The sequence below is a fragment of the Oryx dammah genome, unplaced genomic scaffold, assembly GCF_014754425.2.
Source record: "Oryx dammah isolate SB20612 unplaced genomic scaffold, SCBI_Odam_1.1 HiC_scaffold_19, whole genome shotgun sequence".
Classification (NCBI taxonomy): domain Eukaryota; kingdom Metazoa; phylum Chordata; class Mammalia; order Artiodactyla; family Bovidae; genus Oryx; species Oryx dammah.
Window position 1 is genome coordinate 93,393,001 of NW_024070203.1, and position 25,651 is coordinate 93,418,651.

A 25,651-nucleotide genomic window follows, 5' to 3' on the forward strand; every position below is an offset into this window, starting at 1 on the left:
AATAAAAGGAACATTCAAAGAACAAAAAGAGCTAAAATACAATAGCTGAAATGTAAACAGGACACATTCATGAGAAAGGTCAAAAAATAAAGTAAAAAAACATGGTAAAGAGAAAGAAATAGACTTAGAAAATTAATCCAGGAGGCCCAATACTCCTCCAACAGCAGAAACAGAGAGAGACAGCAAAGGAAACAGAGGAGAATTTTATCCAGTAAATAATAAAAGAAAATTTCCCAGATCTCAGACATGAGTCTCTGGATTAGTTTACAAAGGGGCTGTAGATTAATGATAAAACATATTGCATTATTATAAAATAGATTTACTTGATTTTTAAACTATCTGCCTTTATTATTTTCTTAGTATTTAAACTTTCATTTAAAATTACTTTAAAAAAGGAGTGTCTTACAAATTTTCTTAGGTCTGTTATGAATGCTAAGAGGCATACCGCCTTGCTTTCTCTCACTGTGTACCCTTCAGTTCAGTTCAGTTCAGTTCAGTCGCTCAGTCTTGTCTGACTCTTTGTGACCCCATGAATTGCAGCACGCCAGGCCTCCCTGTCCATCACCAACTCCCGGAGTTCACTCAGACTCACGTCCATCAAGTCCGTGATGCCATCTAGCCATCTCATCCTCTGTCATCCCCTTCTCCTCCTGCCCCCAATCCCTCCCAGCATCAGCGTCTTTTCCAATGAGTCAACTCTTCGCATGAGGTGGCCAAAGTACTGGAGTTTCAGCTTTAGCATCATTCCTTCCAGAGAAATCCCAGGGCTGATCTCTTTCAGAATGGACTGGTTAGATCTCCTTGCAGTCCAAGGGACTCTCAAGAGTCTTCTCCAACACCACAGTTCAAACACATCAATTCTTCAGTGCTCAGCCTTCTTCACAGTCCAACTCTTACATCCATACATGACCACAGGAAAAACCATAGCCTTGACTAGACGGACCTTAGTCGGCAAAGTAATGTCTCTGCTTTTGAATATACTTTCTAGGTTGGTCATAACTTTTCTTCTAAGGAGTAAGCGTCTTTTAATTTCATGGCTGCAGTCACCATCTGCAGTGATTTTGGAGCCCCCCAAAATAAACTCTGACACTGTTTCCACTGTTTCTCCATCTATTTCCTATGAAGTGATGGGACTGGATGCCATGGTCTTCATTTTCTGAATGTTGAGCTTTAAGCCAACTTTTTCACTCTCCTCTTTCACTTTCATCAAGAGGCTTTTTAGCTCCTCTTCACTTTCTGCCAGAAGGGTGGTGTCATCTGCATATCTGAGGTGATTGAGATCTCTCCCGGCAATCTTGATTCCAGCTTGTGTTTCTTCCAGTCCAGCGTTTCTCATGATGTACTCTGCATAGAAGTTAAATAAGCAGGGTGACAATATACAGCCTTGACGTACTCCTTTTCCTATTTGGAACCAGTCTGTTGTTCCATGTCCAGTTCTAACTGTTGCTTCCTGACCTGCATACAGATTTCTCAAGAGGCAGGTTAGGTGGTCTGGTATTTCCATCTCTCTCAGAATTTTCCATAGTTTATTGTGATCCACATAGTCAAAGGCTTTGGCATAGTCAATAAAGCAGAAATAGATGTTTTTCTGGAACTCTCTTGCTTTTTCCATGATCCAGTGGATGTTGGCAATTTGATCTCTGGTTCCTCTGCCTTTTCTAAAACCAGCTTGAACATCAGGAAGTTCACGGTTCACGAACTGCTGAAGCCTGACTTGGAGAATGTGGAGCATTACTTTACTAGCATGTGAGAGAAAAACAATATAACTGGGCCTCCCTGGGGACTCAGTGGTAAAGACTCCACCTGCCAATGCAGGAGACATGGGTTCAATCCTTGATCCGGGAAGATCCCACAGGCTGCAGAGCGACTAAGCAGGAGTGCCACAGCTACTGAGCCTGTGTACAGGGGCGCATCTACCGAAACCACGCACCCTGGAGTCCACACAAGGCTGCAGCGAGAGACGCCACTGCGACGAGAAGCCCACGCACAGCACCTGGAGAGCAGACCCCGCAGCAGCGAAGACCCAGCCAACAACAGACACACAAATAAAATTATACAGAAAACTCCCTGGAGGCTCAGACAGTAAAGAATCCCCTGCAATGCGGAGACCTGGGTTCGATTCCTGGGCTGGGAAGACCCCCTGGAGGAGGGCGTGCTAACCCACTCCGGCATTCTACCTGGAGAATCCCACGGACAGAGGAGCCTGGCGCGCTACAGTCCCTGGAGTCGCAAAGAGTCAGACTCGGCTGAGCGACTACGCACGCACATACATACCTGCTTAGGGCTTCCTGTGTCAGATTTCTGACTAGTTCGGCCCAGCCTCCCTGAATGCCCCCTTCCCAACCATCCTTTGCTGAAATACACTTTATATTCAATTGTCTATATTTCCCAAATGCAGGATGTGAGCATAGTCAAAACAAACTCCAAGGCCATCTCTTGTTTTATGCACATTTTTCCTACAGTAACAAAATATTTCACTGGACTTGTCTAAGTAAGAAACAAGACCAGAGGCTTCCCTGGTGGTCCAGGTGGTTAAGAACCTGCCTCCCAGTGCAGGGGATGTGGGTTCGACCCCTGGTCAGGAACTAAGATCCCACATGCTGCAGGGCGCCTCAGCCCTCCTGCCTCAGACGCTGGGCCCAGTCACTGCAGACTCCACGCTGTGCAGCCCAGAAGCCTGCACACTGCAAGGAAGACCCAGCGTAGCCAAGACGGAGCAAGAAACAAGAGCAGAGAGATAGGGAGATCAATGGACAGGTGCAGACAGACAATAAGCGTGGCCCAACTGGTGCTCTAGGCAGTGGGGGGGCCCACACGGGCAGGGGACAATGGTGGGCCGTCCAGAGGTTGGTGCGCGTTTCGTTTGTCTTCAGTTTTCCACATGACAGTAAAGCTTGTTTTTTTAAACAGGATGAAAACTAGAACACTGACTTCTGTTCAGGACACACACGACCGACCACACGCACTTCCGTAGCCCTGCGAGGAGGCTTCCAGCTCCAGCGCAAAGGTGGTCAGCGCCAACTCAGAGACCCCCTGCGGTGAACACCTGGACACGGGGGGTACAGGGTGATAGGACAAGCTGGCTTGTTTAGGTTCTAATGTAATGCTAAGCTGGCAAGAAAGACAAGGCCTCCTAGGTATTGAGCCTTGAAAACTAAGGGGTGAGCATTCAAGCTGACCATGAGCACCCCTGGAACCAGGCTGTGGGTGGGGTGGTGCCCGGGAATGCTGGGTGGGTGAAAGTCTTTCTAGATACACAGATGACAGCTAAGATTTGGTGAGCCCAGGAGATAGGAAACTGGAACTGACCTTTCTGCAGAAGGCCATTTGTTTCAACAAGCTAAAACCCTCTGTGAAAGGATGTCTTACAAATAACTTCTACTCAGCAGCTTGGTGAGATGACCCAGAAACCCCTCTCTGCTGGAAAGAACCCCCACCCTCTCCCCCAACCCCTCCTGCACCCAAGAATAAGGATATTTTGGTTGAAAGCTGTGTTTGTGCCGTGGTTACGCTGCCAGGGTATCTACATTAAGTCGTCTAATCTTCACAGCAATCTTATGTGGTCAGTATTTTAAAACAAAACACATCTTAGAGATAAGGAACCTGGGAACCAGAGAGATTAGATACTTTGCCTAAAGTTGAAGGGAATAAGTGACAGAATTGGGATTCAAACCCATATTTTCTAACTTTGACACCACAGTTTTATTCATTGATAATGGTTTTAATCTGGGCCTCTGTTTCAGATACTTAAACAATGTCCACTTACGACAGCACCATTATAAATTGATTTTACATTTTCTCTTTGTTTCTAAAATGTTAACATCAATCATGACCTGCTGGTGATATTTTCAGTTACGAGGCCACCACGATGTGTCCAACCAACAGTGAGGAAAACAAAATCAAGGAAATACGTGCTTTAGAGCCTCTTAACAGGAAAAACGTTGTTCACAAACAAGAACTCATTGTGGAGTGAAGATGGTTATAATACCTCATGAAAGCTACTCTGGATGTACTACTGTGAACTCTGGCAGGGAGTTTTTCAATAGCATTCTTTTCTGAAGAAAATATTTAATCAATGTATTTATTGGCTGTGAAGAGTCTCAGCTGGGGCACGTGGGACCTTTCACCTCGGTGTGGCGTGTAAACCGTCCTCAGCTGTGGCACGTGGGACCTTTCACATCGGTGTGGCGTGTAAACCCTCCTCAGCTCTGGCACGTGGGACCTTTCGCCTCAGTGTGGCGTGTGGGAAAAACTCAGTCCGCGGTTCTGATCCCATCAGGAATAAGACCATGTGGATCTAAGACAGCAAGGGAGAGCCGCCCGGGGAGCCCGGCCCGTCTACACACAGACCCAGGAGACGGGAGCCCCAGTGGAGCCCCCGGAGGAGGAAAGGGCAGCCCACGCCAGTGCTCTTGCCCGGAGAATCCCATGAACCAGAATCCTGGTGAGCTATAGTCCATGTGGTCGCAGAGAGACAGGCATGACTGAGCAGGTGACACTTGGCAGAGCCCTTTGGATCTGGGAAGGCATGGCTTCCAGCTTCCTCGTCTAAAATACATTTCTTACGGTTGACTGGCATATCTTGTCTTGATAGCCTTGGTGACAGTTGAATTTCTCACAGAGCTGGCCTGTGTGGAAAGAATGCATCGCTTAGGGCGCCTCGAAAATCCGCGGTGTTTTTGTTACTTGGAGCTCTGGCATTCTGCTTATTATTCACACTGGTCTTCCCATATGGCCTGCCCCTAATGGGGACTCGAGGGTCCTCCTATACGAGTGTTTCCATCTGCTTGACGATCGTACTGCCTGTGACAAGTGAGTCCTTATGTTTGGTTAACATGTGCCCACCCCTTGACATTGGAGATGGATGCCCTGTGTCTCTAAGGAGGTTTCTGATTCTCTGTGGCTGAAGTCTGGGATGTTGAAGCTGAAGCTCCAATACTTTGGCCACCTGATGCGAAGAGCTGACTCATTGGAAAAGACCCTGATGCTGGGAAAGATTGAGGGCAGGAGGAGAAGGGGACGACAGAGGATGAGATGGTTGGATGGCATCACCGACACAATGGACATGAATTTGGGTAAACTCCGGGAGTTGGTGATGGACAGGGAGGCCTGGTGTGCTGTGGTTCATGGGGTTGCAAAAAGTCGGACACGACTGAGCGACTGAACTGAAGTCTGGGTGCCGAATTGTGGTGACACCATTGAGGGAACTTTGAGGGGATGAATCCGTGCACACTATAGGATTTGTCAGACCCTACCCTCTGAACCATGGCGTGCTGAGTGGAGCTCTTCCATTTGGGACCACAGTAATGCTTCCTGTGAATTTTTCATTTGTATGCAGTAGACAGAGATGTACACTGCTTTTCACAAAAAGAGTGTGTGCTTTGGGCTTCCCTGGCAGTCCAGGGGATCAGAGTCTACCTTGCAATGTGGCTCGATCCCTGGTCCGGGAAGATCCCACATAAGACTAAGCCCATGAGCAGCTACTGAAGGCCATTCACCGAGAGCCCCCGCCCCACGGGAAAGAAGAGCCCCCACCCACTGCAACTAGAGAAAGCACGCATGCAGCTAGGAAGAGCCCCCAGAGACATACACATAAATAAATCTTTAAACAAAAATACTGGGCCCCTTGCTCCACAATTTAACCATGAAGATCTACTGTAGGGTCTGTTACTGTTAGTATTACACAGAGTCGTGAACAAAGTTCTAACCCCACCCTCCCTCTTGGCTCGTCTGCTTTTAACCCAGTAATAGTCTTGGGTAATTAACTCTCTTGATTTGGTTTTGCTGAGCCTGGCAGGACAGAATGGTGTTTTTCCTCTTATTCCCAAGACTATTTAGTGAAAGATTTTTTAAAAAGAACTTTCTGGAAAGGTAAGAATACTCCAAATGGGCAGGTAAATATGCCATTTATCAGTTATTAACATGTCATGTATTTTTGAAGGCCTTCTTGGATCAAGCAATGTTCTAGAAAGCTGAGATTTTCTGGCAGTGTGCAGGTCTTTAACTTTTTTTAAGAAATAATTTCGAATTTACAGAAAACATGGAAAATGAGCAGTGGTGCCAAGAGTATATGAGTATCCAGGTGCACCTACTCTTAATATTCCCCTCCATGTCCTGTATCACCTGCTGCTTATCTCTCTTCATAACAATTTTTAGAAAGCTGGGATATTAAAGCTGGGGCATCCCAGACGGCAAGGGTCTTCTGGCTTTAGGAACTGGGTAATCGCGTTAGAAATAATCGTAAATCACTATAAAGGACGCTGTCATGGACGGATCCACACACAAGGCATATGTGCTGAGGCCGAAGGGTGCTCGGGGCTGTCAGGGAGGCGAGTGCAGGGCAGGCACGGGTGGTTAAGCACTCCTGGGCATGAACGACGGGGGCAGCAGAGCTGGACAGTCAGCGGGAGGCAGAATCACGGTGCCGAGGAGCTCGACAGGAAGCCGCTTTGACCAAGTGGGCAGATTCTGCACGTTTCGCACTCCCTCGGCTGGCTGTGAGTAGGGTAGACGTTGGGGATGACAGAGGGCAAACTGGAAACTCGGAAAGTAGTCAAAGTGTTAGTTGCGGGTACGTCCGACTCTTTTGTGACCCTGTGGACTGTAGCCCGCCAAGGCTCCTCTGTCCATTGGGTTCTCCAGGCAGGAATACTGGAGTGGGTAATCATTTCCTCCTCCAGGGGGTCTTCCTGACCCAGGGACTGAAACCGGGTCTCCTGCACTGCAGGCAGACTCCTTACCATCCGAGCCCCCAGGGAAGCATCCAGTAAAAATCTGCCCAAATAGCGCAGACCAGTGGTGCCCACTCTTGGCACCATGGACCGGTTTCATGGGAGACAATTTTCCACGGGCCAGGGGTGGCGGCAGGGTGGTTCCAGGATGAGTCAAGTGTGTGACATTTGCTGTGCACTTTATTTCCAATCTGACGCTGCCATGGATCCTCAGATCCTCAGCCCAGAGGCTGGAGATCGCGGTGTCCAGGATGCGGAACAGTCTGGGCCTGGACGAGGGCAGTGGCCATGAAGGCATGAGGGGGCCATGAAACACGAGAGACCTTTAAGAGGTGGATCCAAAGAGAAAAAACTACTGCAACCCTTGACAAGCAGCGCTAGCAGCGACGTACTCTCGTGGATTCAGTGCCTGCTGGGCGGCCTTTTTCACGGAAAGAGCAGCAATGCTACCTGCTGTTCTAAGGCTGTTTTGATTTGAAAAATTGAACATTAGAGCTTTTAATGCAAACTCTCACCAGCCGAGGGGATTAGTCCCGAGAAGCTGAGGCTTCAGCAGCCAGGAGACCATTAATTCCTGGTCAATGGTGCTTACAGGTCAGGTGCTAAAAACCAGAAGCAATGGGGTATCTTGATTAAGAGGTTGAGCTTGGTGTCAGCCAGGCCTGGGTCTGAATCCCAGATTTCCTGTTGGCTTCAGTTCTTGTTTCTGAACTAAATTTCACTGTCTGTGAAATAGAGATTGGCCTCCCAGGTGACTCAGTGGTAAAGAGTCTGCCTGCCATCGCAGGCGCTGTGGTTTGACCCCTGGGTCGGGAAGGTCCCCTGGAGAAGAAAATGGCAACCCACTCCAGGATTCTTGCCTGGAGAATCCCATGGAGCCTGGCAGGCTACAGTCCATGGGGTCGCAAAGAGTCGGACACAACTGAGCGCCCACAGGCATCTAAAACAGAGATTAGAGCACCTGTGACATAAGGGAATTTGGATCAAATGAGATACTTAAATTCACACATAAGCTACGGAGCTACGATTCCACCATAGAGTTAGCTGATACAAGTCAACACCCTCTCTTTCTCCTTCTTTCCCTTTTATATTTAATATATGCATTATTTTCATTACTTTTTAAAAAGCTCACTTTCAGTTTCTATTTCCCTGTTAACCCAAGAGCTGTTCATCTCAGAGAGAGCTTTTTAAAAATCCATGAAGAAAGGCTTTCTGGGCTTTGGTTTTGTTACTGATTTTCTAGTTTCATTCCACAATCATTAGGGGATGCTGTCTGCATTATTTCTGCCTTATGGAACTTACAGAATTTTTGGTGACTTAATCTGTGGTTAATCTGGGGAATGTTCTATGTGGCTTTGAAAAGAAAACTGTATTCTTTATTATCAGGGTACAAAGACTGTGATGTACCCAGACCTCCCTTAATCATGCGGGCTGGGTCCTTTGTACCTTTCTTTATCTTCTGCCCGACTGCCCTGTCTCGGGTTGAGAGCAGTATGCTGACCTGCTTAACAGTGCGTGCTCCCACCTCCCCTTGCCTTCCCTGCAGATTTCGCTGTAGAGGTCGCTGCTCTCATCTGATGCGCATTCCTAGCTGCCGAAAGATCTGTTTCTTGTGAACGCTGACCTTAAGCATAAATCGGTCCTTCTTTGTCCTGTTCTGCTCTTTTTCAGTCTGGACTTTACCCTGTCATATATCAAGAGAAGCTGATGCTTTTTTGTTTGTTTTCATTGCTAGCTTGCATTTGCCTTGTATAATCTGCCCAGCCCTATACCATATTTCTTTTTAAAGATTTTTTTGACTGTGCCACACAGCATGCACGATCTTAGTTCCCAGACCAGGGATTGAACCTGCATTTCATGCATGGAAAGCTGGAAGCCTTAACCACTGAATCACCAAGAAAGTCTTGCAAAGTCCGTATTTTCCAATGGTATAATATGCTCTGCCTAGCGTGTGACTGGAGTTTAAATTATAAGACATGTAAAGTTTACATCATAGTGACATGATATATGGATTTACTGTGAACGGTTAATTTACTGTCAACAGTTTTGGATCTGTTTGGACCAAAATCCCTTCCTGGACCCTCTGGCTTAGCTGGATTCTCGTTTGCAGTCACACCCTGCTAGTTCTCACACCCCAGAGGACAAACTTTCCCTCACCACGTAGGAGGCCCTACGTACATACACTCACCAGAGATCAACTTGAAGAGCACCAACATAAAAGTTTAAAAAATGGGAACTATATTCAATATCCTTGGATAAGCCATAACGGAAAAAAATACTAAAGAGAATGTATATATGTATAATATAACTGAATAACTTTGCTATATAGTAGAAATTAACACAACATTGTAAATCAACTGTACTTCAATAAAATAAGCTTTTTGAATTAAAGCCTGATATCTCTCCAAAGAGTCTTTAAAAGGTAATTAAACGCTTGGGAGAAATATGATAGCATATAAGTCCACAGATGAAAAGAACCCTAGAAATTGTCTCAAACCCTCTCCCCAATGCATTAACCACTTCTACGACAGCCCAAGTTTTCTAGTCTCTGTATTTTTCTGGTAACGGTAAGCTAACACTGTCACCCATTCTATGGGAACAAGATGAAAGCCCAGTTGTATCGCATACTAGTTATGAAGACAGGGACTTATATGAGCCCCGAGCCTCAGTTATCTTTATCTGTGCAATGGAGATGATGACTGAGACACAGAGGTCTAAGCATGGTTACAAATTCAAGAACTAGGCGGAAACGGAACAGGCAGGCAGGTGATACACTGAATCCCTTAAGCGTAAGGCATTAGGACTGATGAGAAGAGCTCCTTCTCTTTTGGAAGGAGAGGTCTTTTCTGGGCTCTACAGATTGGAGCCCTGCCTGTAGCAATGTAGGCCTAAGGATATCATTAGATCTTCTGATTTTTCTAGAAAAGTAGAAATCTGGCTTTTTAACGTGAAATTCCCAGCTAGTCAATGTGGCAACGAATTCACAGATATCTTTGCAACCCTAGAGAGATCATTAAAAAAAAAAAACAAAACACAAACCTGGGGGCTGGGCACACCCGAAGGCGTGCACTTTGCAGTACCAGGGCTAAAGTAATTAGCATGCTGCCCGGCACAGGACCGGCAGTGGGTAAGAGATGAATTCATCAGATCGGAAGTCTCCGATCTCAGACTCGGGAGAAAGGACTTGTTCTGACTGGGTGGGTAAAAAAAGTCAGGGACGAGGAAAGTCAGTGCGGAGGACGCACGGTGGCCCGCGAGGCAGCAGGAACGGAGCAGGCGTGCGGACCGGGCAGGCGGGGCCCCCCCGGAACCGCCCTCCCCGCCTCCTCGGCTCTCTTCTGCAGAGGCGGGCTGTCTCATACAAAGGCCCATCTCTGATCCCTGACCGAGGAGAGGGCAGCCGGCTGGGGTCAGAAGGCCGGCAGCTTCTTCAGCCTAAGTTCACAGGGAAGAGGACCAAACAACACCGAGCTGGGAGCCAAGGAGGCAACTTTCTCCTTGTTTCTATTTCCTTTGGGTTTTCCCCACCAGCAGCCCTGAACCTAGCCAAGTACTTCCTCCTCGGGAGGGTCACAGCTGTCCCACACTTGTTATAAATAAGGGCCAGGAGAGCTGTCTATTTTTAGCATCTGAATGTGCATGCAAAGGTCACCGAGATTCCTCCTTGCCAGCTCCATTTCCCTCTTTCCTTTCTACACGTCTTTTATTTTCATTCCAGATGTACATTTTCTGTGTGGAGGAGATGAAGACTTTGGGGGGAAGAGAGACCCCAAATGTTTGCACATCTTGCCTGGACTCCTTCTGATTGCCACGGATTGGTTTATGCATCTAGGCTGTGACAAAGAAGTCATGCACACACTTTGCGAAACAGCATCCTAGACTTGGATCCAAACCTCTCTGTTTCCTCTCTTGAGAATAAAGAGAGGTTCAGAGCAGAAAACAGCATTGAAGATCCTCTCCCTGAACCTTCTAAGGGCACAGATGAGGGCCCCGGGAAGGCTGATATGCTTATTGCTGTGCATGGGAGCTCACTCCCTTCAGGCGTGTCTGACTCTCTGCAACCCCACGGCCTGTAGCCCACCAAGCTACCTGTCCATGGAGTTCTCCAGGCAAGAATGCGGGAGTGGGCTGCCATGCCCTCCTTCAGGGGGTCTTCCTCACCCAGTCCCGCAGCTCCTGCATGGCAGGCAGATTCTTTACCACTGAGCACTGGGGAAGCCCATGCTTATTACTACCCGGCATCAATAATACACAGTATTACAGCCTATATCCATGGACGGCTGCTCTGGGCTAAGTACTTCAGGTGGGTTTCCTCATTTAGTCTTCATAACTCAGGGAAGTATGGATTTCAGTTATTTCCATTTTACAGAAGCCAAAACTGAGGCTCAGCGCTTGAGAAACTGGCCCAGCGCCCGGCAGAGGCAGACCCAGGGAGGAGACAAAAGATCCTGACTCCATCGGTTCAACATTTTCCGGAACGAGAGCTTAACACATAGATTCCTCATGAGGATAAAGGAGAAGGAAAAAGGAGGAGGGAAGAAGAGGAGGGGGGCGCGCTTGACACACAGGCTGCTCGCGGAGCTGCGCCCGAGGACCGCAGCTCGGAGGGGCCTGCCCACTCGTACCTGCTCTCGGGGTCGGCCAGCGCCAGGCTGCGGGCGACGAAGCACATCCTGAGCGGGATGCTCCTCCGGTCTCGGTGGAAGGATGGCGGCTGCGACGCCAGCGGGTCCGGGGCGCCGGCCCCGAGCCGCGGGGACTCGGGCGGCGGGGTCTCCCAGCCGATCTCGGACACCGGCGAGCCCTTGGTCACGTAGGGGGTGGCCTCGCGCATGTACTTCACTGCAAGCAGAGAGGGGACAGAGAGCCTCGGTCAGCGCTGAGGGTCCCGGCGGGCTGCGGCTTCCGGAGAGCGCGCTAGACCAGCAGCACAGGACCCTCTTACATTCCCAGGATAATAGCTGTCTGTCCCTTAGTTAGGTGCCAGCGTGGTTTTTACAGTCTGCCATTAAGATGGCCTGAACTTCAGAATGGCTCTCAGGTTTTCCGATTATGACGTCTATCTTTTCTGATTATAAGGTGCATTCTGGGGAAGAGGCTGGGAAACAACAGAGACTGCGAAAGCATATCTTAGTCAAAAGAAACGCAATTATCCAGTATAGATGTAGGGTATCTGGTACCCACATTGACCGTCCACATTACCATTATTCTGTTGGGAAGCAAGGACAATCTTTTCAAAAAACAGTGCTGAGAACATGTATGTAAAGAAATACACAGAAAAACACTTATTCTGTAACGGTAGACATCTATGATGGCAAAAATATTACTTGTAAGAGCTGAAAACGAGAACAACCTAAAGGTTCAATAAAAGAGAACAGATGAAAGAAATTGTAAGGCACCTTTACGTTCATTTAAAAATGGATAGATGCAGATGTCTTGATGTAGAAAAGCCTCTAAGATCTACTGTCCATTTTTAAAAAGCAATAGAGAACAGCGCATATACTGTGGTTCCTTGTGGATACAATCATAGATATATATGCCTGGGTAGCTACTACAGTTTATGGATAGAAGTCCAAGAAAATGTTAATGGTAGTTAGCTCTGGGAGTGGATATGAAACTCAAGATGATGGAGAAATAGACCTTTATTATTCATTCTTGCTCTTTTATATAATTTCTCATGTTTAGCCATTGTGTTATACATTGTGTTTTAAAATTTAAAGAAACGAACTCGTTTAAGAGCTGAGTGGAGCAGACTGGAATCCTGCTCTCTGCTCTGTTTACTTGATCTTAAGGTGTTAGCTGGGGCTTCCCTGGTGGCTCAGATGATAAAGAATCTGCCTGCAATGCAGGAGACCTGGGTTCCATCCCTGGACCAGGAAGATCCCCTGAAGAAGGAAATGGCAACCCACTCGTTTTCTCGCCTGAAGATTTCATGGACAGAGGAGCCTGGCGGGCTACAATCCAAAGGGTCGCAAAGAGTCGGGCACGACGGAAGACTAAGCACGCATTAAGGTGTTATTTGCTGATTCTGAACTTAAACACTTGGTTCTTAGAGAGCATTCGCATTGACAAGGCACCTGGATCCTGAAACGCGCAACGTAGGCTCCGTTTCCTTTTTCTACAGTTCACACAGCCTGGTTCTCTGCTGCTCGGGGCTGCGGGAGGGATCTGGCTAAGTCCCTTAACAGCATCTGCTATTACCAATGGCAGTGGATCAAAATGGGTGGCAGACCCAAGGGGCAGTTCCTCCAGATCTCGGGATATTCAGTTGCATAAACCAGTGGCTTCCCTGTAGGACACACGGAGTCAGGCTGCTGGAGACTGCAGGGACAAACAGTACGCGGTTTCCATGCTGAAGAGCAACAACGTCTCAGGCCGCTCTAGTGGATGCTGTCGCGGGCCAGCAGACCCTTTTGCAGGACCTGTATCCTAGCTGCCGTGTGTTGCTGAGAACACTCTGAGCTGCTTTCCTGCTCTGGAACACTGTTCTTGGACATCAGAAGTCATCGAGCCCGAGAGACTACTGGCCCACTGCTCCATCCCCCAGACAGAGGATCTGCTTCTCCGGAACCGAACACTGCAGCATGAACCTAACCCCACCGAACACTGCGGCATAAAACAAGTACATAAGCGAAGGCATGAAGCAGAATGCGCTGTAACAGGAAGAAAGGACGCTGGAAGAACTCGTCGGAAAAATGTGTCAAGGAGTCTGAGTGACAGGTTAGGTTCACAGCAATTCAATAAGCAGACCAAACATACCCAGATGCGTGCAATATGGGCTTATATTGGGAGATCCAATCGTAGATATTAAAACCAGCCATTATTAATTTAAGACAGAGGAGATGTCATTTAGCACCAACATATATTTGAAAAAATTTCAGAATTTTCACTGAATATAAATGCAATTGGGAGAAAACAGCTCCCTGGTTGCTGCAAACATGTTAGCACAGGTTGCAGACAGAAAGATTATTCACGAACAGTGCATTTTAAGGAAAACCATTTAAACAGGAGCACAGACATACCTATGAACAAAGGCAGAAAATTCAGTGGGACAGGTTTAAGCTGTCTAAAAACTGGAATAAATAGACCTCTTCTGATGTTGCTGAATTTTTTTTATCTCCGAGTATATTTGTGTAGAAGCTAGAACTCTGCTTAGCTTTGTATATTGTTGAATTATACTTATTGACAGTGGGAAGCTCAAGCATCACACCCAAGGTCGTTTGCCAGTTCTCCACTGATTGCACTACTGTCCTTCTGGCTGGAGGAGCGGGTGCGTGTTGCTGATGCGACAGTCCAGGGGTGCTTCTTGGAGTAGGTGGCGTTTGAACTTGACTTTACAGGGTAGCTAAGTAGGGGTAGGAATAAAAGGCGTCTCATATGACGTGCCTGCACGCATGCTCAGGCACTTCAGTCGTGTCTATCTGTGCGACCCCGTGGACCGTAGCCCACCAGGCTCCTCCGTCCATGGGATTCTCCAGACAAGAACACTGGAGTGGGGTGCCATATCCTCCTCCAGGGGATCTTCCCGACCCCGGGACTGAACCTGAGTCTCCTCAGTCACGAGCCACCAGGGAAACCCTTTTACATAATGTACTCTGATTTACCATTTTTGTCACAATCCATAGGAAAGGAGAATCAGGCCTCAGTCTGGAAGGGGGATAAAGAAGGAACATCCGTTATACACTTAGAGCCAAGTCTGGAATCAGAGGCCTCCATAGCTTCCTGCATGTAAGCTTTAAAATGACCATTTAAAGCCTCATGTTATATACAAAAAAACCAGGTCTGGAAAAGAAACGCATAAGGGATCTTTCATTTATCAAGTGTCCATACGCATGCGTGCGCGCTCAGTCACGAGCAACTCTTCGTGACCCCATGGACTGTAGCCCACCGGGCTCCTCTGTCCATGGGAATTCTCCAGGTAAGAGTACTGGAGTGGGTTGCCGTAACCTTCTCCAGGGGATTTTCCCGACCCAGGGATCGAACCCAGGTCTCTTGCATCGCAGGCAGATTCTTTACCCTCTGAGCCGCCAAGTATCTCTGTGTCCAGAAAGAGTAAAAGGAAACATTTTAAAAGAGGAAGACACTACAGCGCTAACACTTTCAGAGCCTGTTGGAAAGAAACGTATGGCTGTTCTAATTCCGGGGCCACTAGGAGCTTTACATAGGTTATTCTTGGCAAGACCAATGTATTATTTTACACATTAGCACACACCAATGCTCAGAAATTTAACTTAAGGGGTTGGTGGCTGGTGAAACTGGGGTTTGATTTCCCGGAGATCATATTCTTTCATGAAATCTGGCTAGCCCACCAAGATGAAGTATTCAAAACGAGGGTCTAACAGGGTTAGTTATTCTTTATTCAGTAGGCAATAGCTACAGCCCTGGTGATCTAGGGGCAAGAGAACGGCAGAACTGAAGGTCAGATTCAGAGTGAACTCCAGAAAAGAGGGGCTTCTGGGTGGCGCTGGTGGTAAAGAGCCCATCTGCCAAGGCAGGAAACCTAAGAGACACACGTTCGATCCCTGGGGCGGGAAGATCCCCTGGAGGAGGGCACGGCAGCCCGCTGCAGCGCTCTTGCCTGGAGAGTCCCATGGGCGGAGGAGCCCGGCCAGCTGCGGTCCACGGGGTTGCAGAGCTGGACACGGGTGAAGCGACTCAGCAAGCAAGGGTGCACCGGAAGGAGAGGCTGAGCACGGCAGAGGGAGGTGCTGGACGCTGACCTACCAGCTACACGGCCACCAGGCCTTACTTCCAGAGACACCGTGGACGCTCGGAACATTCACAGACGCTGTGCTTTTGTCCATCACGAGTAGAGGCTGGGGAAGTATAGCGAATCTTAGTCTAGAAGCAAAGATTTATCAAGCAGTGTGGTCTAATTCAAGGAGGGTAAAGGGTTACCTAAGACTAGGTTTTTTCTTAATTTGTTTATTTTTAATGAAAAGGATAATTGCTTTACAGGATTGCATTGGTTTCTATCAAACGTCAGCATGAGCCAGCTGTCGGCTTACCGTGTCCCCTCCCACTTGAACCTCCCTCCCACCCCCTCCCCATCCCACCCCTCGAGGTTGTTACCGAGCCCGGGTGAGTTCCCGAGTCATACAGCAAATTCCCGTTGGCGGTCTATTTTACCTACGGTGCCGTAAGTTTCCACGTTACTCTCTCCACACGTCCCGCCCTCTGCTTCCTCCCCCAAGCCGTGTCCGAGAGTCTGTTCTCAATGTCTGCGTCTCCATTGCTGCACACTGGCCCATCAGCACCACGTTTCTAGATTCCACGCACAGACATTAGTGTTCAGTATTCATTGTTCTCCTCCTGACTTACTTCACTCTGTATAATAGGCTCTAGGCCCACCCACCTCACCAGGACTGGCTCAGATGCAGTCCTTTTTCATAGCTGAGTAGTGTTCCGCTGTGCGCATGCACCACAGTTTTCTTGTCCACTCACCTGTCAGTGGACATCTAGGCTTCTTCCTTGTCCTAGCTATTGTAAACAGAGCTGCAGTGAACATTGGAGTACACGTACTAAGACTAGATTTGACAGTAATAAGTGTATTAAATAATACAGAGATTTGTTTTCCTTTTACCGAAAGTCTAGGGTGAAACAAAAGGGTTCCCAGGGCAACTCTCAGCTCCCTGAAGTTTTCAGGTCCTCAGCCTTCCTGCTGTACATCATCAACCTGACCCAAAAGCGCTGCTTGGGTTCCAGCCATCATGACCAAAGTCCCATTAGTAGGAAGAAGGAAAAAGTAAAAGACACACTACCCCTCTTCCTTCAGGGTCAGTTTTAAGAAGCCGACACAGTATCTGCTTACAACCCATCAGCCAGCATTTAGTCACATGGTCACTTCTAGATAGAAATTTACTCTTAACTCTGGACAGCTCTATGCCAACCCAGCTGAAAGTTAGTGAGAAGGGAGGCTACTACTGTGGAATAAAACAAGGGGACAATACTTAGCTTTTGCCACAGGGAGACAGCCCTGATCACACCAGCTTAACACAACTAGACTTTACAAGACACGCGCCAAGCTGCCTCAGTCGTGTCCGACTCCCTGCGGTCCCATGGACTGCAGCCTGCCAGGCTCCTCTGTCCATGGGATTCTCCAGGCAAGAACCCTGGAGCGGGGTGCCCTGCCTCCTCCAGGGGATCCTCCCGAGCCGGGGATCGAACCTGCGTCTCTCAGGTTTCCTGCTCCGGCAGGCAGTTCTGTGCCACTGGTGCCGCGGGGAGCGCTACGTCTCTTTATACGGACACCGGAGAGGGCAGTGGCGCCCGCTCCAGCACTCTTGCCTGGAAAGTCCCGCGGACGGAGGAGCCTGGTGGGCTGCAGTCCAAGGGGTCGCGAAGAGTCGGACACGACTGAGCGACTTCACATACCACATGAACACAAATAAACGTACTGGAGCAATCAGTGAAGGACAGAACGACTAGGTTCCTTGAACCCTGCTAAGTGTTTGCTGTGTACTCACTTGAACCTCACAGCAATCCTGGGATACAGACATTGCAAGCATTCCCATTTAACCAAAGACTCTGCAAGAGAGCAAGAGAGTAAATCATACGCCCAGGTTAGAAGGCAGGGAGTGGCAGACACACGAGTCAAACCCAGGCAGCCTGGCTCCGGAGTCCTTCCTTTTAACCACAAAGTGACGCTGTTTCTCACACTTAAAAAAAAATTAATTGGGTGAGTGTGAGTGTGAGCATGTGTGCATGTGTGTGTATGTCTGTGTATTTAAGCCAACATTTTTCTGTACTGGGAGAAAACATCCAATTAAGAGGTTGCTGCCGGTAACATAAGAGATTTTGTAAGCCTGACCTGTTAAACTGCGGCACTTCAGTAAGTGCCTTTGAAGGCACTGTAATATGTATTTGTAATGGAGGGTTTAACCCGGCGGAACTGAGCAGCTAGTGTCTTCATAATTATACCTCCCTGTGCTCACAGACAGTAATTTCGGGCAAAGAACTGCTGAAACTGATCAAGAAGCAGCCAGGCCCGGGCTCGGCGCCTCCTAATCAGGACTAATTAATAAACGGTGCCTTCCTGGGCATCATGAAGTAAAAAACGTGGTTGAGCAATTAAAATTTCAGTCTTCTCTCGCAGAAGAGGGGGAGAAGAGAAGTAAGAAGTGGTTCCCAAACCAATAATGCACCAAGTCGCTTTCAGTATGTTTCCAGTTTTTCATCTGCAAGGTGGACAGATGTGAAGATTTCAAAAAAACAGTAAAGCCCATGTTTGCAAAGGCCCCGAGTTGCCACAATTAAATCTTTGTTGAGGAGGCCAGCTGACATTTGAAAGGAAACACAGACAGGGGCTACTAACGAGGAAATGCTTCAGGCAGATCCAAGCAACTCCCCTACCAGGCTGATTTCTGAAGAATCAGCAAGTCCCTCTGTTACACGCAAGTTTTCCTCTTAAAAATAATAACAAAACAACAAAAAAGGGATTTCCAGATTACAGGAAGGAAAAGAAATATTTCATGACTCTAAGGGATGGGAACATGAAATGTACATTTTCCAATGTGATTAAGGGGGAAAGGGATCAGCTGGAGGCAAGAAACCTCAGTTTTCAGACCACCAGTGCAATTTGCAAATGGGGGACAGGTTGGTGACAGTGGGGTTTGCGGACAAAAACGCAACACACGTGAGGCTTCTCTTAAGGCCATTCCCTGGGTCATCTTAGGGAAGATGCAGCGGGAGCTCATCAATATTTCCAAAAGGACCAAAAAATGATGAAAGAGGTAAATCAGACTTCTCAGGATCTACAGTAACCTCTCAGGAGGCCAAGTGGTGAGCTGGAAAGAGAATTGGTCCTGGGAGTTGGTACCTGGTTGCAGTTCCGACCCTGTGCTCACCAGCTCTCCAGCCCCGGGCAAGTCATTTCACCTCCCGAGTCTCCTTTTCCTCACCTGCGAGAACTGGGAAATACGGTTCCTGTCCTTCAAATGCCCTATGATTCCTTGGGAAACTGCCTCTTCTGGTTTGGTTTTTAAAAGAATATTTCTTATCCTGCTCTTTGCGTCATCACTGACAGACAGCCCCGTGAATATGTGTGCCAAATCCTTTGGCCTTAGGCAGATGCGCCTTCTGACTTTTTACAAAATCCTACGGGCAGCTGAGGGGCTTCCCCGACGGCTCGGCGGGTAAAGAGTCCGCCTGCCAGGGCAGGAGACACAGGAGATGAGAGTTTGCCGGAGAAGAAACGGCAGCCCACTCCAGTATTCAGGCCTGGAAAATCCCACAGACAGAGGAGCCTGGCAGGCTACAGTCCACGAGGTTGCAAAGAGTCAGACATGGCTGAGCGACTAAGCACACACGCACGCAAACAGGGGAATCGGGGTGCTAAAGGTTCAAGACATAAAGAAAGCTCGGGTTAAATGAGAGACATTAGAACACAGTAGTGAAGACAAAAAGTCTGGAGTCTGAGGAGCCCAATTCCTGTCTTTTCTATCCGCTAGCTCTTGAGCAAATGACAGTTTCCTCATGTGTTACTTTTCACCTATCTCATAGGATTGTCGTGAGGATTAAATGAGTTAATATAAGTAAAGACTGCTACGGAACTTGGCATAGGAAACACCATAATGGTCAGTCACCATCATTAGAAATCAACCAAGGGACTTCCCTGGCGTCCAGGGGCCTGGGTTCCAGCCCTGGTCAGAGAACGAGATTCCACACGCCGCCAAGACCCAGAGCTGCCAAGTAAATAAATAAAATAATTTAAAAAGAAGTTAACCAAAAAAAGTGAATATTTATGGCACCCAAATAACCGAGAGTGGTACCAAACTCACTACGTGTATCTCTGCAGGGTGGAGTCACAATCAGTCAGCACAAATTATGAGATTATATTTGGGTTCAACGTGAGAAAACGCTGTGAAGTCGTGAGTTCCCTATCGTGAGTGACATTCGAGCAGAAACTGGATGAGCTATCTCCCACGTGGCAGCAAAGATTCTTTCACTCTGCAGAGGAACAGCTGCTTCTAAAATCCCTTCAAACCGTCAGGTTCTGTGTTCCTTCTGGAATGTGGTTCGTGAAGATGCAGAATCTAAGGACTCTGATACAGTGAGGGCGGGTCATGGTTGTACACCACGTAAAATCATGCTGCCCACTTCCTGATGACTATATGCTTATTAGCTACATAGTAGCTACATATTGGGTGACATGAGCTCTCTAACTCTTAGAAGCCTCGTTTATAAAATGAGGAACACGTGCCTTCTTCAGAGAGGCAATAAAATGCACCAGTTTAATACGGGCTCCAGAGTCAGAGGAAAGGAAAGTTAGTCGCAGTCGTCTCCGACTGTTTGTGATCCCATGGGCTGGAGCCCGCCAGGTCCTTTGTCTGTGGGATTCTCCAGGCAAGAATACTGGAATGGGTTGCCATGCCCTCCTCAAGGGAATCTTCCAGATGCAGGGATCGAACCTGGGTCTCCTGCAATGCAGGCAGATTCTTTACCAACTGAGCTACTAGGGAAGCCCCAGAGTCAGAGGATCTCAGTTCAAATCTTAAATTTAACTTCCCTTTTCTTTCTACTTTACAAGCTGGGCTTCTTTGAACAGGTATGTAACCTCTCTGAACCTCACCTCCTCACCTGATGATAATAAGACCTATCTCATAGAATTGTCATGAGGATTAAATAATTTTTTTAGATGTATGCAAAGCCGTTGGCACAGTGCCTGGCACATACTTGGCCCTCACATATAACTGTTACTGCTGTGTTGTTGCTATTATTATTATGAAATTTAAATGAGAACATGTATTGCAAGAACACCTATCTACTTCTTAACTGCCGCTGCTGGTAAGTCGCTTCAGTCGTGTCCGACCCTGTGCGACCCCAGAGACGGCAGCCCACCAGGCTCCCCCGTCCCTGGGATTCTCCAGGCAAGAACCCTGGAGTGGGTTGCCATTTCCTTCTCCAATGCATGAAAGTGAAAAGTGAAGGAAGTTGCTCCGTCGTGTCTGACTCTTTGCAACCCCATGGACTGCAGCCCACCAGGCTCCTCTGTCCATGGGATTTTCCAGGCAAGAGGCCTGGAGTGGGTGCCATCGCCTTCTCCTAGGAACCATCAAAGTCATCAGTACTTAGTACATAAAGTATCGTGTCCTTCATTCATTTACTGCACATCGATTAAATCTGGGGATTGCTACAACATATAATTCAATACATACAACTGGACTAAAGTGTATTCATTAGCTATCAATAACTACGTGAGAGAATATGGACTAATGATGTCTACAGACTTGGTCCTCCAACGGTTCGCTAGTTGGCTCCTCACCATTGCCAATAATCACAGTTTTTCTTCCTTGGGAAAATACGGTAACTGTTTTAACAGCTATACCCTAACATCTGAAGACAGGAAGTGAGTAATGGGTAGCAAGGACGTGTGAATGCTCAAGCCCTAATATTGTTTTTAGTCTTTTCCAGACAGAAGACCATGTGTGAACAGGACTTTGCGTCAAGAGGCAGGAAGGGCCGCGCTCACTTCCTCCTGACAGGTATCTCTGGAAAACAAACGCCTATTATTCCAGGTGTAGCTTGGTAACAACATCCTGCAAGTCGGACTTGGGGCTTGGTAACCTCGCAGTTACTCTTCAGTGGCAGAAGCCCAGAGTCATCAAGCTTTTCCAAAGGAAACACGTTAAGTAAACAAAAGATTGTGACCAAGGGCAGACTCAGGCCAGGGCTGGATTTCTTTTTCACCCTCGCCTGGATGTGCTGCAGACCTAAAGCAACTACAGAAGCATCCGGAGCAAAGGAGACGGGTGTGGGGCGTCGGTGTCCATCAGGCTGGACAGTGTCACAGAATCCTGCCGTTTTCAAAGTGCCCGCCGTTCACAACACTCTGCATCATCTCACTACACGTTTCGTCAGCCCCACCGAATGACGCATGAACTCTAAGTCCTGTAAGAAGCTGGCTGTGCATCTATTTGCTTGGGATGTCCACGGCCCAGGGGGTAAGAGCTTAACTTTCCCCCCCCAAACTCCACCCGCTCCCAAGCACACACGTGCATGCGTGTCTGCTCAGCTGTGTCTGACTCTTAGCGCCCTCATGGACTGTAGCCCACCAGGCCCCTCTATCCACGGGATTCTCCAGGCAAGAACACTGGAGTGGGTTGCCATTTCCTTCTCCACCGGATCTTCCCAACCCAGGGATCGAACCTGCGTCTCCTGTGTCTCCTGCATTGGCAGGGGACTTCTCAACCACTGAGCCACCTGGGAAGCCTCCCACGTATACATGCATGTACACAAACACATTTTGTCCAACAGAATTAATGCCTATTGGCCACATTTGATGCACTGGATTTTTTTTCCTGCAAGCCAAACTTAGCTTGACTCTGCTTACAGGTCTTTTGGGAGAGGAATTGCCAAGAACTACAGGAACTGATCAGCATGCCAGAGGAGAGGTGTAAGCAAGCTTCTTGGATCTGATTGCCAGATCCAGGAGGCTCAGCCCTCACAAGCTCTCCTAGAAGCCCCTAGAAGCTCCCCTTGATTCTGAGCAGTCAAGATAGAAGGGCTTGCTTTGTTGCTTGATATGTTTAAAATGGGCTTTCCTTGTGGCTCAGTTGGTAAAGAATCCGCCTGCAGTGCAGGAGACCCTGGTTCAATTCCGAGGTCGGGAAGATCCCCTGGAGAAGGGGGAGGCTCCCCACTCCAGTATTCTTGGGCTTCCCTTGTGGCTCAGCTGGTAAAGAATCTGCCTGCAGTGTGGGAGACCTGGGTTTGACCCCTGGGTTGGGAAGATCCCCTGGAGAAGGGAAAGGCTACCCACTCCAGTATTCTGGCCTGGAGAATTCCATGGACTGTATAGTCTGTGGGGTCACAAAGAGCTGGACACAACTGAGTGACTTTCACTTTTCAGGAAGGGTTGATGGTGAGCATCCACAAATAGATACAACTTTTTATAATAAACAGACTTATGGGAACCTTAGCAACAAAAAGGTGGGCAAATTGGGGTTTAGAGGGCTTAAATATATCACCTCAAGTAAGAAGCAGACCTGGAATCTGTTCTCTCATGTTCTAAATCTATTATCTAATCTAATAAATCTAATACCTCAGCTTCAGTAACACAAATGGTCCAATGACATGGAGGCATTGGCTGGATGATTGCGACTTAATAACTAATGAGTTGCAACTGGTGCTGGAAAACTACGGGTATTGAGAGGAACCAAATTAATAAACATATTCTGCATGATCATATCGGAATTCAAATTATCAAAAGATTCTACATGATAAGGGAAAAATCTAAAGGTGGTATCAGTTCAGTTCAGTTCATTTCAGTCGCTCAGGCGTGTCCAACTCTTGGCGATCCCAGGAATCGCAGCACGCCAGGCCTCCTTGTCCATCACCAACTCCCGGAGTTCACTCAAACTCATCAACATCGAGTCAGTGGTGCCATCCAGCTATCTCATCCTCGGTCGTCCCCTTCTCCTCCTGCCCCCAATCCCTCCCAGCATCAGAGTCTTTTTCAATGAGTCAACTCTTCGCATAACGTGGCCAAAATATTGGAGTTTCAGCTTTAGCATTAGTCCTTCCAAAGAACACCCAGGACTGATCTCCTTCAGAATGGACTGGTTGGATCTCCTTGCAGTCCAAGGGACTCTCAAGAGTCTTCTCCAACACCACAGTTCAAAGCATCAATTCTTTGGTGCTCAGCCTTCTTCACAGTCCAACTCTCACATCCATATATGACCACTGGAAAAACCATAGCCTTGGCTAGACGGACCTTTGTTGGCAAGGTAATGTCTCTGCTTTTCAATATGCTGTCTAGGTTGGTCATAACTTTCCTTCCAAGGAGTAAGCATCTTTTAATTTCATGGCTGCAGTCACCATCTGCAGTGATTCTGGAGCCCAAAAAATGAAGTCTGACACTGTTTCCACTGTTTCCCCATCTATTTCCCAAGAAGTGATGGGACCGGATGCCAGATCTTCGTTTTCTGAATGTTGAGCTTTAAGTCAACTTTTTCACTCTCCTCTTTCACCTTCATCAACAGGTTTTTTAGTTCCTCTTCACTTTCTGCCATAAGGGTGGTGTCATCTGCATATCTGAGGTTATTGACATTTCTCCCAGCAATCTTGAATCCAGCTTGTGCTTCTTCCAGGCCAGTGTTTTTCATGATGTACTCTGCATATAAGTTAAATAATCAGGGTGACAATATACAGCCTTGACGTACTCCTTTTCCTATTTGGAACCAGTCTGTTGTTCCATGTCCAGTTCTAACTGTTGCTTCCTGACCTGCATATAGGTTTCTCAAGAGGCAGGTCAGATGATCTGATATTCCCATCTCTTTCAGAATTTTCCATAGTTTATTGTGATCCACACAGTCAAAGGCTTTGGCATGGTCAATAAAGCAAATATAGATGTTTTTCTGGAACTCTCTTGCTTTTTCCATGATCCAGCGGTTGTTGGCAATTTGATCTCTGGTTCCTCTGCCTTTTCTAAAACCAGCTTGAACATCTGGAAGTTCACGGTTCACATATTGCTGAAGCCTGGCTTGGAGAATTTTGAGTATTATATTAATAGTGTGTGAGATGAGTGCAATTGTGCAGTAGTCTGAGCATTCTTTGGCCTTGCCTTTCTTTGGGATTGGAATGAAAACTGACCTTTTCCACTTCTGTGGCCACTGCTGAATTTTCCAAATTTGCTGGCATATTGAGTGCAGCACTTTCACAGCATCATCTTTCAGGATTTGAAACAGCTCAACTGGAATTCCATCACCTCCACTAGCTTTGTTCGTAGTGATGCTTTCTATGGCCCACTTGACTTCACATTCCAGGATGTCTGGCATAGGAAAGACTAAAAAAATAAAGAGCCTCCTGACATGTTTGATTAAATAGAAAGAGGTAACAGAAAGTCAGTATTACAACTAGAAGGGAAAACAACTAGTCACAAAAGAGATTAAAAAGATTTAAAAAATAGAATTTTGGGCAGATTTATGATAATGAATTTGAAGTCTTAGATGAAATGCACAAATTTCTGGTGGGGGGAACCTTACTAAAATTCACCCAAGTACAAATAGGAAGCATGGCTGTTCCTATAACTCCTAAGGGAATGGAAGCTCTGGTCAATATTCTTCCCACAAATAAAACAGAGTTTATTAGTGAATTCTATCAACTTTTCAAACAACAGGCCATACAAATTATTTCAGAAAACAGAGAAAGAGACTCCTCAGTTCATTTTATGAAGATTAAAAAAACAAAATCAGACAAGAATTTCAAAAAGGAAAACTGCCAAGCCATTTAATTCATAAATTAATAGCAAAAATTATAAACAAAATATCGGCAAATTAAGCCAAATAGTATATTAGAAGACAGTACAGCATGGCCAAGTTTGGGTCATTTGAATAATGTGAGATCAGTTACCTATCAGAAAATGTGTAAATGGCATTCAGTGTGTTAGCAGAAAAAAAGGAGAAAAACATACGATGGCTTCAATGAGAATGGATACACTAGCAAGCAGTTATAATGGAATAAAAAAGGCTTTTTTAAACCAAAAATGGAAGGTAACCTCCTTAACTTGACAAAAGTATCTACTAAAACAAAAAACAAAACACACACATACACAAAATGGAACAAAAGGGGGGAAAAAACGTTCGACATCAAACATCATAAATGAGGAAATGCTGAAAGCATCTCCCTGAAAATCAGGACCAAAAAACTGACACCCGCTATGAATAGACTATTCAGTATTATAACTAGAGGCCCCAGGCAATGTTAAAAGACAAGAAGCAATTAAAAGTACAGGATTGAGAGGTTTAAAAAGGGAGTGAGTGAGAAAGTGAAGAAAGAGAGGAAGAAAAGATATAATGTAAAGTACTTTGAGCTCATGGTACCTGGATTTCCATTCTGGTTGGGGAACTAATTTTCTGTGTGGTCATTAAAAATCATGTAACCTCTAATGTTTGTGGGCTTCCTTATCTATAAAATCAGAG

At 47.0% G+C, this 25,651-nt stretch overlaps 1 protein-coding gene across 1 annotated transcript in view; it reads right to left on the bottom strand.

Annotated features, from left to right (window-relative positions):
• Positions 1-25,651, bottom strand: part of SNTB1 (syntrophin beta 1) — a 246,696-nt gene that overhangs the window by 132,414 nt on the left and 88,631 nt on the right. The window contains exon 2 of the mRNA XM_040261800.1: positions 11,357-11,573. Coding sequence (XP_040117734.1) covers positions 11,357-11,573 — 217 coding nt within the window. The remainder of the gene's footprint in view (positions 1-11,356; positions 11,574-25,651) is intronic.